The sequence below is a fragment of the Yamadazyma tenuis genome, chromosome 1 (genome assembly GCF_029203305.1).
Source record: "Yamadazyma tenuis chromosome 1, complete sequence".
Taxonomy (NCBI): Eukaryota; Fungi; Ascomycota; class Pichiomycetes; order Serinales; family Debaryomycetaceae; genus Yamadazyma; species Yamadazyma tenuis.
In genome coordinates, this window is record NC_089461.1 from 1,428,524 (window position 1) to 1,441,489 (window position 12,966).

The 12,966-nt window shown below is 37.8% G+C and overlaps 2 protein-coding genes across 2 annotated transcripts; both read left to right on the forward strand. All coding sequences in view use genetic code 12, as the record gives it.

Moving 5' to 3' along the window:
• Positions 1 to 567: 567 nt before the first annotated feature.
• On the forward strand, positions 568 to 10,343 carry TEL1 (Serine/threonine-protein kinase tel1; the record flags this gene model as incomplete). The annotated part of the gene is made up of 2 exons (XM_006688092.2): positions 568 to 8,857; positions 9,094 to 10,343. The coding sequence occupies 2 exons, from the start codon at positions 568 to 570 to the stop codon at positions 10,341 to 10,343; spliced, it is 9,540 nt and encodes a 3,179-aa protein (XP_006688155.2).
• A 620-nt stretch (positions 10,344 to 10,963) lies between these two features.
• On the forward strand, positions 10,964 to 12,922 carry MRN1 (RNA-binding protein; the record flags this gene model as incomplete). Its single annotated transcript, XM_006688094.2, has 1 exon — positions 10,964 to 12,922. One exon carries the CDS (start codon positions 10,964 to 10,966, stop codon positions 12,920 to 12,922), a length of 1,959 nt encoding a protein of 652 aa, XP_006688157.2.
• Between the last annotated feature and the right edge of the window lie 44 nt (positions 12,923 to 12,966).

Consider the following 12,966-nt stretch of genomic DNA (forward strand, 5'->3'; position numbering starts at 1 on the left):
AGAAGAGATACAGGTGGACTTTGAGGCGATTCTTTTTGTGTTGATCGAAATCCTTTACCAATTGAGATGATCGATATATCGATACCTCATAAGAAAGTATGCCAATACATACCAACCACATGAGTGGGAATACCAACAGAACAGCTAAAAGAATTTTAAGGCTCTTTGAGTGCTTTGACTTGAACGTGCAGGGATGACAGTCACAAAACTCTGGCTCTTCTAACCCAAATTCGTAGTACAAAGGTGTCATTTTATGGGTCAAAGGAGTAGCTACTTGTAGGACTTTTCTATTAGATGATTATATCGGGGGCTTCTTCATTCACACACATACTCATGCTTCTTTTATAGTTGGAATGTTTTTGATTGTCGTTGTCGCAGGTTGAGTATGTAAATTACCTTATTGGGTTCTGCCAATAGGCATTTTTGCTCTGTCAATTGAGACACACACATATAGGCAGGTTTCTTATCTGAGTACCTAGTGGATCCTTCGTAATGAGATTCATGCTTTCAATCTGTTTGTACTAGAAGTGTGACTCTTTTCTTTGCCAGAAAACGAATGTCGACTCCATGATTATTTGCAGCATCAAAAAGATCAAACAGTCGCGTATCGATAAAATATTCACTGATGAGGTAATGTTAGGTGATAGGGAAGTGATCCAGCTTTTGGAGTCTACAAAGTCCACTGATAGAAACAAAGGACTCAAAAGACTCTCCGCCAAACGTTATTCAAGTGACATCAAGCAGATGATGGAGCTTTGCAAGGCATTGATCCATTTTATTGAGTTTGAATGTCTCCACAAGACGTCAACCTCACAAGGACGAAGAGCAAGTGCTTGTTGGTCATTAAGAGAGGCGATCGAAGGAATAATAGATTACTTTCCTCCTCGTGCATCAGTATTGATGACATTGTTGACGATGATTTTGACAATTGCAAATGGTGAATTCCTCGATAATATCCTACCTGTCATAACCATTATTTTGAAACAGCAGTACGTGAGAGAACATTTCAACGAACAAATGTGGAAGTCTGCTATTGGGTTCTTCACAAGCTCCTTGCAAAAAGAGAATGATACAAGCTTAGATGAGAACTTAATCAAGGGGCTTATCGTTCTTCTCAATACGAATGACGTTGTCTATTCAGTGATATACTCACTAGATATCAAGCTGTTAATTGACTCGTTACAGACGGTTTTAGTGAGAGGTCACAATAGTGTATCACTTTGCTCAAGTATTCTTGTTCTTATCAATCGCTTTTTGGCTGTGCTATCCTGCGAACAGTACCCGTTACTCGTTGAACTAGTTGAAATGGGATTTAGACTATTATCGTTGAACAAATACAGTTTTGGGAATAGACACGGAATAAACCAAGAAACAATTGACTTCTTAAACTCAGAGGCTGTGTATTTTGAGATTGACAACCTAATAGACACCCAGTCAGACTCATTATCTCAGTTATCTGATGTGATATCTGCTTACGTTGCTGCTAGTATTGATGATCTAGTTTCTACAGGAAAACCACTCTTTGTTCAAAATGTTGGAATTATAGTAGATCATATCCCCGTGGATGGTTATGGACTCAATACAATTCAATGGAATAATAATGGAGACAAATACTATGGTAAAGATGACGATAGTATTTGGTTTTTTTTCGTCGGCCTTTCGAAGCTAATTCAGTACTTCTACAGGATCAACAATGGATCAGCCTCACCAAATACCCTTGGAATAGAAGAAATTCAAGGTGAAACACTCTTAATGACTCAGAAACAGGGGTCTAAAAGGAAGAAAAGAAAACTATCACCTTCCACCTTGGGTTCATTGAAACAGTCATTTGACGAATACGAATTTGTCCAGCAGTTGATGGCTTCGAACAATGGTAAATATCATCAGGTTGGACTTCAATTGATGATACTCATGCTTGAGTTATATCCCATTACTATTGGGTCTGCTATTGGTGGTGAAAGCAATGCTGGTGCTACTGAGTCAAGCACAGACACTGAAGACTTGGATTTTGGGACGTCTGTATTGTTTACTTCTTTTTTGACGAATGACGAGGACAGCATTGTTACTGCTATCCTTTCTTCTTCAAATGACAAAAGTTTGACAATTTGGTCCTTAATAGCTTTGAATTCGTTTTTGTGCAACATAACGAGCTGCGATTATTCATTATCCAGTGATACAATCCGACTGATATTCAAGTTTATCTTGCCCTTTGTGCGGATAGAACAATACAGCGAGATTTCTTGTAATATCTTGTATCATTTGGTTGAATTTGTGATGGTAAAAGAAGTTGATCCTAAGACTATATCTGATGCTTCCTTGATTAATCAAGTTCAAAACATCTATGAATTAGCGAATTTTTTGGGCCCCACGAGTTTGAATGATTCCAGCTTAAAGTTTTGGCTTGCATTTTGCAAGTTAATCAAATTCTTGGGATTAAACTTACGACAATTTCAAAATGTGGTTACAAATTGGTTCCTTCATAAATGGGACCAGGTGTTCGACATCGAAAAGATTGATTTCAAAATCACTCTTACGAATTTCCACATATATGCTTACTGGTTGACTTCTTCGGAGGATCAATGGCACACAATCAATGAACTCAATGAGAAACAAATCCACCCACTTCTAACAACCAGGAATAAAGCTATAAGAGACTTTGCTTGGAGTTCCAAAACTTTATTCTCCAATGATAGGCCCGGTTCTAACATCAAAGGTTACATGATAGAACGACTTAACAAGGATGAGGCTTTTGATTCTGTTATATCTAAGTTTTTTGGATTAATACATGGGTTTGGGCGGATGAGCTCGTACGAACATATGGACAATTTTCTTCGCTTCAGATTGATAGCCCTGCGTCTTTCTTTGTTCGAGAATGGATACAAAATGGTCATGAACTACAGGCCAGACTCAGTTTCAATGCAGCTTCTAAATGCTGAAAGTCTAGACAAAATAATATCTGCGCAAGGCCATCAAGATTATCATGCATTAATAATAGAAGATACTTGGGATAAAATTATGATGACTTTGGGATATAAGGATATTAAAATAGATCTTCTTACTATTGAAGCAGCCTTTCAACTTCAGCATCCAGATTTGAAGGAGATGCGTACGATTTTGGCGATAGTTGAAGGGAATCCCAAATTGGGGCTTGCCCACGAAACAGATTTAGTTAAATGCTTAATGGGGCCACTGCTCGACGCCTCCTTGATTTTGATATTCAGGTTATCTGAGATCCCTCTTGTTTCCAATAGCAGGGATATCGGAGTCAAGTGTCTCTTTCTACTCGGTGAAAAGTTTTTGAATAATGTGCTCTATGAAAGAAACGAATTGATGCTTGTTTCAACATGCAGGTGGGTTGGAAACATGGCTCTTAATTTGTCTACTGAAAGTGTGGTCCTTGATGTTCTAGAATGGCTCATTTTGGCAGCAGATAGGCGTTTGATGCATACCGAGACTTCTTGCACCGAATATGCCCGCATGCTTTTAAAAATATTGCAGCCAAAGTACGATGAGAAAGGTGAACTTCTAATTCTCGATTTGAAAGGTCGGGTTGAGGTTGACACTGTCAAAAGCTCTTTCTTAGATTATTTCAGATCAATAACTTCCGACAGCAGAATAAGCTTGGTAGATGATATTAATGATCTTTTATCCAGTTTGAGATCTACAAAAGAGCAGATCGAGTTTTACAAGTCTTTGATTAATTGTTTCCAGTCGAAAAATTCAACGGGAGATATTGGTTATATCCTATTTTTGTCGTTGATTTCAGTGATCAACTTCGAGATTGTCAAGTCAACAATATTCAATCTTTTAGAGATTGGATTATACAAACCTTTGGAGAACAGTGTACGGAAAGCTTTGCAGATTATTCGGAAAAACTGTTCGGCTGGTAGTATCAAGCAAATTTTCCAGTTAGCACGACTTCCAATATTCAAATCATGGTACCTTCATTACAGGCTGTTCAACAAATTCCCTTTCAAGTATTTGGGATATGATAAAAAACTATTCTATGATCTATATAAGAGTGAGCTTTTAAGCGTGGTGATTGCTTCAAATTCCAATCTATATGAGGAAGAAATCAACGCCCTCATGAATACCAAGAAGCAATCACTAATCAGCGAGTCACTACCTTTGGCATTTGCATTAGCTTATATTCCTGGGGGAATTAGGAATGAAGTTCAGAAAAGACTAATTCATTTGAGTGAGGAAGATATTGGTAAGCAGCTAGCAAGAAGTTTGGATTTGATAGTCTTAGAAGTCTTAAGATTGGTGGATACCTCCGATTTATCTTTGGCAATCGATTACACGAAAATAAGCTGTAACTTTACAAGTTTCTACAACACAAATCCAAACTACATATCTATGAAATCAGGACTAGAGCTTGTAAGCCACCTTTCAAGAAAATTCTATTCTTATAGAGACTTCTGGAACACTAAAAGATTGTACTTCTTCTTTCGGAAGTTGATAATCGATCTTGAAGAATGCATTAGCCTTGACCAGAAACATACTTGCTTGAGAAGAATAATTCTTGTATTGATACTAAGTAAAAAAGATTCAGAAACAAAGTTTAGTGTCTTGAATGATAGGGTATTGGCTTGTTTGGTAGAAAAGGTTTTACCACTTGTACATGTCAAGCGATTTGCTTCTGATATTGTAAGTTTCTTCGCTTTGCTTGAGTTGAACACTTTTGATGAACAGGATGAATATACCGACTCGCTTGAGTACAACAGTTTGGTAATATCAATATTATCGACTCTAGTGCCAACGAAAAATTCTCTGGTAGATTCAAAAGGTGTTTCAGATATACTTGAGGCCCTTGCATGTTCCAAGAAACAGTTTGAAGATATTATCAGCCTGATACTCCAAATTTGTGATGATCGTCATGACACATTGAGTCCAGTTGATATTGTGCCCCTTGTGAGTTTCAAAGTGAATGGGTCGTTTGAACCAGGTCTCAAGATTTGCTCCTTCTTAGCCAACAAGCAGGAACTTATTGGAACGAGTTCCAGAAGTTTTATTAATGCTGTGATGCAAACTTCCATTAGCACTTTCTCAGATGCATTCAAACAAATTTGTGCAAAAACACTTAGTGATGAATATTTCAACCAAGGTTTGACTATTGATACAAAAGTATTGGATAGAGTATACGAGTTTGATGATATTGAAGGTGTCAAATACATTGATAAAATAATAGGGCATATATTCGACTACCAAATATCATCAGACTACAGCATTTCTACATTAGCAGACTTAACGGTTGGTCAACTATTGGAAATAGAAGAGTCCGTTATTGCATCTGTTGATGAGAATAAAAAAGAATACATTACGAAATGGCCAGAGACACTCATTAGCAGTTTTTTCAAAAGATCAGTGGAGTTGGAAAGGAAAAGTACAGAAGATGATTTAGAAAAGTGGGTCACTCAAGTTTTCATAAACATTATTGATGGTCTACCTAAACCGCAAGAACAGTTCTTTAGGATTATCAAAAACTTTGGACATTGTAACAAACAGTTTATTCAAAGATGTCTACCTTACCTTACTTGTTATTATCTTGAGGCAAAGTGTTCAGAAGATAAAGTGATTACATTCGTGAATGAATTCTTAGAAAACAGTGCATTACATTCCAGAAATCTGACTGAATTGATTTTGAAGTTGATTCTTTTGGTAAGGCAGGAAGCACGCAGAGGAGTTCCCACTTTCCTGATAGTATATGAGAGGCTTGACATTGAAAAAGCTTGTTCAGCTGCTTCTAAATTCGATTTTTTTAAGACTGGATGGTTACTACTCGAGGACAATCACCAGAGAACTAAACTCTCCAAATTACAAGGAAAGAATAACTGGTACGAAAGAGATTATATCTTAAGAATTTTTGAATCTATTGATTGTGAAGATATAATGAATGGCTTTCCACAAAAGAACACTTTGGATTCTGCTTTAAGCTTGATGAGGAAGGGGATAGAATTTAAGTCAACAGAAAGAACGAAATATGAGCTTGGAAAGCTTGAAACGAACTTTATTTTGAATAAAAGTCTGAATACAAGTAATTTGTTGGAAGCCATGTTAACTGATGGTTTGACAGGGACTTCGAAAGTGCTCGGGGAAAGCATGAATCTTAATGATACCACCCACTGCAACTATGAGTGGGCCTGGAAATTGAACAACTGGACTCTCCCCATTCCCCAAAAACCAAAATCGAATCATGAATTCATTTACAAATCTTTGAGTATCGTCAAAGATCAACAGGCGGTCCTAACGGAAAGTGAAGACTCTAATTTGACTCTGGAAATTCAGACTAAACTCAATTCAGTTTTAGTTGATGCAGTGAACCGAAAGGATACGATTTTGAACATTCACGATTACAAAAGTTTACATCTCAACCTTGAAGACTTCTATTCCACATTGTCCATTTTGAACCTCATTTTGAAGTGCTGCAGCAACACAGACATCCAATTTAAGGAGTATGAACAGTTTAAAGATTGTGCCTTCGAAAAAATTGATAACATCGTATTCAGTCGAATAATGACCCTCAAAGTCCTCAAGGACACCAGAAGGTCCCAAAATTCTAACTTGATCAATGCATTGGCCATGTACAACAACATGGCCATAAAACACAACAAGGGGCAGAAAAGTATCAACACCATTATGACTATGAACGAACTTGCCAAGGATGGACTCAAGAGTGACTTAATAGCGAATGTTGCTAAGTACCATATATCCAAAGGATTATGGCATCAAAATCATCCGATTATCGCTGTGTCAATGATGCTAGAATTGAAGAATGAACTACCACGAACATTGAGTCCTTTTCAATGTGACGCAGATTACTCTAGTATCAATGATTTGATTGTTGATTCAACTTTGGTTGAATGGCTATCTGAATCCAAGCAGGAGCTTCCAACCACAATTATGGAAAGGTACTTCCAAGGAGACCAATCCACTTTGTTAAGAGACTCGTCTGCAAGACTTATCAGTACCACACATCAGAAGCTAGGAAGGTTCTGTGAAACACAGTATAGATCAGGTGAAATCAACAAAGAACTAGCCAAAATGGATAAGCAGGTCCAGTCCAAACGCCGGGAATTAAATAGTATCAAAGATCATTACAGCAAAATCTCAGTGCCAACACAAGAAAAGAAAGCAGTTCAGAAGTATTATACTAAGCTCAAGCTCCAGTATACCAGCGAGAGTAAAGATAATAAAGAATTGAAAGAAACCAGAGTTGTGTTTTTGACGAAGGCCATAGAATGCTATTTGACAAGCATATTTAGAAGTGATGATTTTGAAGTTGTTGATAAGTTCTTCTCCCTTTGGTTTGAGGAATCGAAAGTAACCGAACTAAACAATATGATCAACGAAAAATTCAGTTCTGATATGATAACTCATTCACATAGATTTATGGGATGGATCTCTCAGTTAATTTCAAGGTTATCTGATGAACCTGATACTGATACTTTCCAGAAATTGATCAGAGGTTTAATTAAAGAAATCTGCTACAAGTTTCCATTTCATTCATTGTACCATTTGATTTCTTTGAAGGAGCATGCTTCACATGTGAATAGTGATGAGGAAGTCATGTGGTCCAAAATCAAAGCTGCAAACAAAATATTTACATCCTTAAGGAATGACACAAATGTTGAATATGTCTCTAAAGTATTGGACCCAGTGTATCAGTTTTGTACGGAAGCTGTAAGCTTGTCCAAGTATAAGCTGCAAAGAGGCAAGTCGTTTGATTTACGGAAGAATTCCAAGCTAAATACTGAATTCTGGTTAAATTTGCCTCATATTCCAGCACCAACCCAAACAATAACTGACAATGTCCCTGTGCTTGAATCCATAGACCCTATAATGTCGATTGCTACCAGTGGATTGAGTTTACCGAAAATAGGGAGGTTCCGTTTATCTAACGGAAAGGAAACCAAAATCTTGTTCAAATATGGAACCGATGATTTACGGCAAGACGCTATTATGGAACAAGTATTCGAAAAGGTTAATCAAATCTTCAAAAACAACCACGAAAGTAGTAAACGTCACTTGCAAATACGTACCTACAAGATTGTGCCCATTGGTCCTAATAGTGGAATAATTGAATTTGTTCCAAACTCAATGGCTCTAATTGATATTATAAAACCATACCATGAACGGAAAGACAAGATCCAGCTATCGAAAGCCAGAGAACTCATGAAAGCTTGCCAGAACAACGAGAGATCCGAGAGAATTAAAGTGTTCAAACAAGAGATCATTCCCAAAATATCACCAGTTCTTCATGACTTCTTTTTTGATAATTTCCTAACCCCCAAAACATGGTTCAACAGTAGGTTGTGTTACAGTCGTGGACTCTCGATTACATCCATTGTTGGACATATTTTGGGTCTAGGTGATAGGCATTGTAACAATATTCTTTTAGATAAGCGTTCAGGAGAACCTATTCACATTGACCTTGGCGTTGCTTTTGACCAAGGAACAAGACTACCAATCCCAGAAATGGTTCCTTTCAGATTGACCAATGATCTAGTCGATGGGTTGGGCATTACAGGGATAAAAGGTATCTTCAGCACCAGCTGTGAAGTAACATTTACTATCCTCAGAGAGAACCAAGATCACATTATAAGCATATTAAATATCCTAAAGTGGGATCCGTTGTATTCTTGGGCTCTTTCACCATTAAGAAAGAGAAAGTTACAACTGGATGATGGAGATGAAGGAGTTATAAATGAGCCAGAAAACGATATCAGTGAAGCTGGCCAAGCCATTATGACTGTTCGAGATAAGCTTCAAGCCAACGGATTGAGCTCTGAAACTGTTGTAAGAGAATTAATAAATACTGCAATCAATCCGGACAATTTAGCAGTAATCTTCTGTGGTTGGAGCCCATTTTACTAGGGTTATACTTACAATATATTGCATTTTTTTAGCCCTTTCGTATTGCTCGAGAAAAAAATATGTCATCTCAGGGTGCATACCATTATATTACAATTGTCCAATCAATGCATTTCAAAGTATAGACGAGTATTAAACAATGATGCAAAAAAAGGCTAGCGCGAGTAGAATTTTATTCCTTATCACTAACGTCCATTGTGATGGAGAATTTTATTACAGTCCCTCTAAGGATTGAGGATATGGACAAGGCATTGATCAAGGAGACACTGGTGGTATTGAATATCCAACCTAAGGAAGATTTCCGGCTTGTCAAAGCGGTGATTCCAGAAGGTACATTTTCAGGCAATATCAATATAAAGCAATGGCTAGCGTCCAAAATGCTAAGTGAGCCCGATGACGAGCAATGGATCCTATTAATGCATAAGCTCATACCACTTCTGCAGACACCAGGAGCGGTAAACAGCCCCCCTAATGATGATAACGATAACTATGATAATGATAACGATGATAATGATAACGATAGTGATTTTACGGATGAGAAGAATGAAAAGTATACCAATTTGCAATTATACGGCAAATTTACTATGAGCAAAGAAAGCTATGAAGATGGAGAGCTCAAGGAAGACTTTGATTTGGTGGAAAACTTCTTGACTATTTATGTGCGGTCAAACCAAACTGTCAGTAAGACATATGGAAGCTTTAAATTAGAGGAAGCTGATAATGAGCTGATTGACTTCTTTAAATGGATCAAGAAACTTATCTACATGAAAGATTCACTAACTAATACTGTAAAATATCTGCAAAAACGTATTCATAGCCTTGAATTCGAAAGAGATGAATATAAGAAGCTGACGGAAGAACTAAAAGCCAATAATAAGAGAGTCTTGGATGATTTGATGAATAATTTCGCCTTTATTTTGAACAGCAAGAAGAGAAAGATAGTGGAGCTCACTGCTGGAGATGGAGGCGACCCACTTTCCGGCCTTAACCGCAAGTTTGAAGCAGATAATAGAAGCAAACTCGACAATATTACCATTGATGAAAAAGTATTGGACAAGTTACCAAACAAATTGGATGCCAAGTTCAGCGGGGGTATCAAGCGAGCAAATAAAAGAGCTACACGGGAATCCTCCAAGAGAAGACAAAAGTCAGCGATGTATGAAGAAGAACAGACAGAGAGTGGAGCTTCAGGTGAAGAACCAACCGAATATAGGTCTGAAGAAATTACTAGGAACGGCTCTAACACCACTTCTTTGACCGATAGACAGATTGTTGATGTGGTTATGGGCCAGGCTGTTGTAAAACACGAAGAGGATAGTGATGCTACTGAACTAAGTGGATCAGAGTCTGATTCTGGCAGGTCTGCAGATTCCCCAGGTTCAACCCAGAGAGATGAGGAAACAGAAGAAGGAAATAAAGATGTTGGTAAGGGAGAAGTCGGAGACAGTCTCACTGACTATAGTGAATGAAAATTACTAAACAGAGTTCCAATACTCTATGTTATTGGAAAACATTTGACACTGGCAGTGCACTTAGTTCGGTCGGGGAAGGTGATCGAGACAGGAGGTCGTGCCTCTTTACCACAAATCTCATCAAAAAAATTTTGTTCTTTTCCTTCTACACATAAAATTTTCTTTAAGGACCCGTTTTGATACAACAAAAGTCACGTCTAAGTGATATCTTTAATATTGGAAACTCGTGCCAATTTTATATACCGATCATATACGTTTTTGAGTTTCTCGTATAACGAAAACATCTTGACGACTTTCAAATAAAAAGCCTCAGCTCAAACCTCCTTTTATTTTGATCCAAGTGTTCTTAAGACATCACTGAACAATAATCTGAAAAGGTTAACTATATAACTGTCGAACCCGTTTTCCCAGTTATTTATATACAGTGATACACTCACCGCTCATCTTTTCAACTTCCTTTGGTGCCCACATTGAAACATTCCCAAATCCTTGTCCTACACCCCATATAATTTCATTTCTTTGTCCATAGTTTTCATTTTTATTTTTGGTTTCAAGGGTTATAAATTGGTTTCAAAGGTTTATCTTATAGATTTTATATCATTGGGTCCACTTCAATCATGTCATATTACGGAACCTATCAAGTTCCTCAACTGTATTTACAAGGATATTATGCCAACGAATACTATGATCTGAATGAAAATTTGGATATGTTGTCCAACTTAGGCTCCAGCAGCTCGTACGAAATGTACCACGAGATGAACCAAAGCCATCCTCACTTTCAGTCACAATTTCAACAGCATCCCAATCAACAGCAACAGACACCTCACCAACAATTTTCTAATGGTTCTCCTATGTTTGGACATCAACAAATGTTGAATGGAAATCAGGGTGGTATGGTTAACGGCCATGGCATTCCGATTGGTGTTGACTCCTTATCCCCCAACGGAAACGAGTTAAATGGTGATGATGGTTCTTATTTGAGTTCCGGTATTAGCAATGGTAATAACATGGTGTATCCTCCACCGCACATGCAAGGACAAGTTGAGTATCAAGGCGGATACATGGGTGGAAGTACTCCTGATATGAACATGAACTCTGGAATGGGTCTAATTAATGGCAACTCCAATAGCAGTGTCAATGTTAGTAATGGTGCTCCTTCGAGAACTGTGTACTTGGGAAATATACCTAATGACATTGAGCCTCGTGAGTTATTGGACTACGTCAGATCAGGGATTTTGGAGCTGGTGAAGATTTTGCCCAATAAAAATTGTGCTTTCATATCGTTTGTTGACCACCAAAGTGCTTTGTTATTTCACTCCGATTGTATTTTGAAGAAGTTGAGCATCAAAGGTCATGATATTAAGATTGGTTGGGGTAAGAATACCCCGATTTTGCCTGCAGTGTTGGAAAGCATACAAAGAGACGGTGCCACCAGAAACGTCTATTTGGGTAATTTGAGTAACCCAATCACAGGAGAAATGATTACCGAAGAAGAATTAAGAGCAGACTTGGCCATCTATGGAGTCATTGATAGTATCAAGATAATAGCTGACAAAGGAATTGCCTTTATCCATTTCTTATCGATTTTGTCGGCCATAAGATGTGTGGCGAACTTACCATTAAAGGAAAAGTATTTGGAAAAGAAATGCTTCTATGGTAAAGATAGATGTGCTTTCATCACCAAGACTCAGCAACATAATGCGGCCCAATACTTAGGTTTGGCCCCAGGGATGGAACACATTGTAACGGCTGCTGACAGGGAGTTTATATCTTCTGCATTAGTTCAACAATCTGCTGCTGCTGCTCAGATTGCCACTCATGCTGGTGGAGCCAATAATTTGGGTAACAGAACCGTTTACCTCGGAAACTTACACCAAGAGTCTTCCATTGAAGAAGTTTGTAATGTTGTCAGAGGTGGGTTGTTACAGAGTATCCGGTACTTGAAGGAACGCCATGTTTGTTTTATTACCTTTATTGATCCAATTGCGGCTGCCCAGTTTTTTGCCATGTGCCAATTACATGGATTAACAATCCATAATAGAAGAATTAAAGTTGGTTGGGGAAAACACTCTGGACCATTATCAAATGCGTTAAGCTTGGCAGTATCTAATGGTGCTAGTAGAAACATTTATGTTGGTAACATTATTGACTTCCATTACTACAACCAAGAAAAGTTGAGGACTGATTTCTCGAAATTTGGTGATATTGAACAAATCAACTATTTGGAAGAGAAGAACTGTGCTTTCATTAACTTCGTCAACATTTCAAACGCTATAAAAGCTATCGATGGAATAAAGTCTTTTGATGATTATAAGAGCTTGAAAATCAACTTCGGTAAAGACAGATGTGGAAACCTTCCAAGACAATTCCAACAGTCGAACATGCAATTCAACCAGTTGAGTCAATTGCAATTGAATTTGAACGAACAGTACTTGGAGCAAAGTAAGCGTAAAAGTCAAAGTAACAGTTTGAGTTCCAAGATGACACCACCATCGACTTCCGAGTCACACTCAAGACCTGCCAACACCCCCAGTCCAAGCCCTCTTCCTCGGTCAGTAAGCAACCATGATGATTAAGAGAGTAATGGTTTACGATTATCACAGACAGAAGTATTAATAAA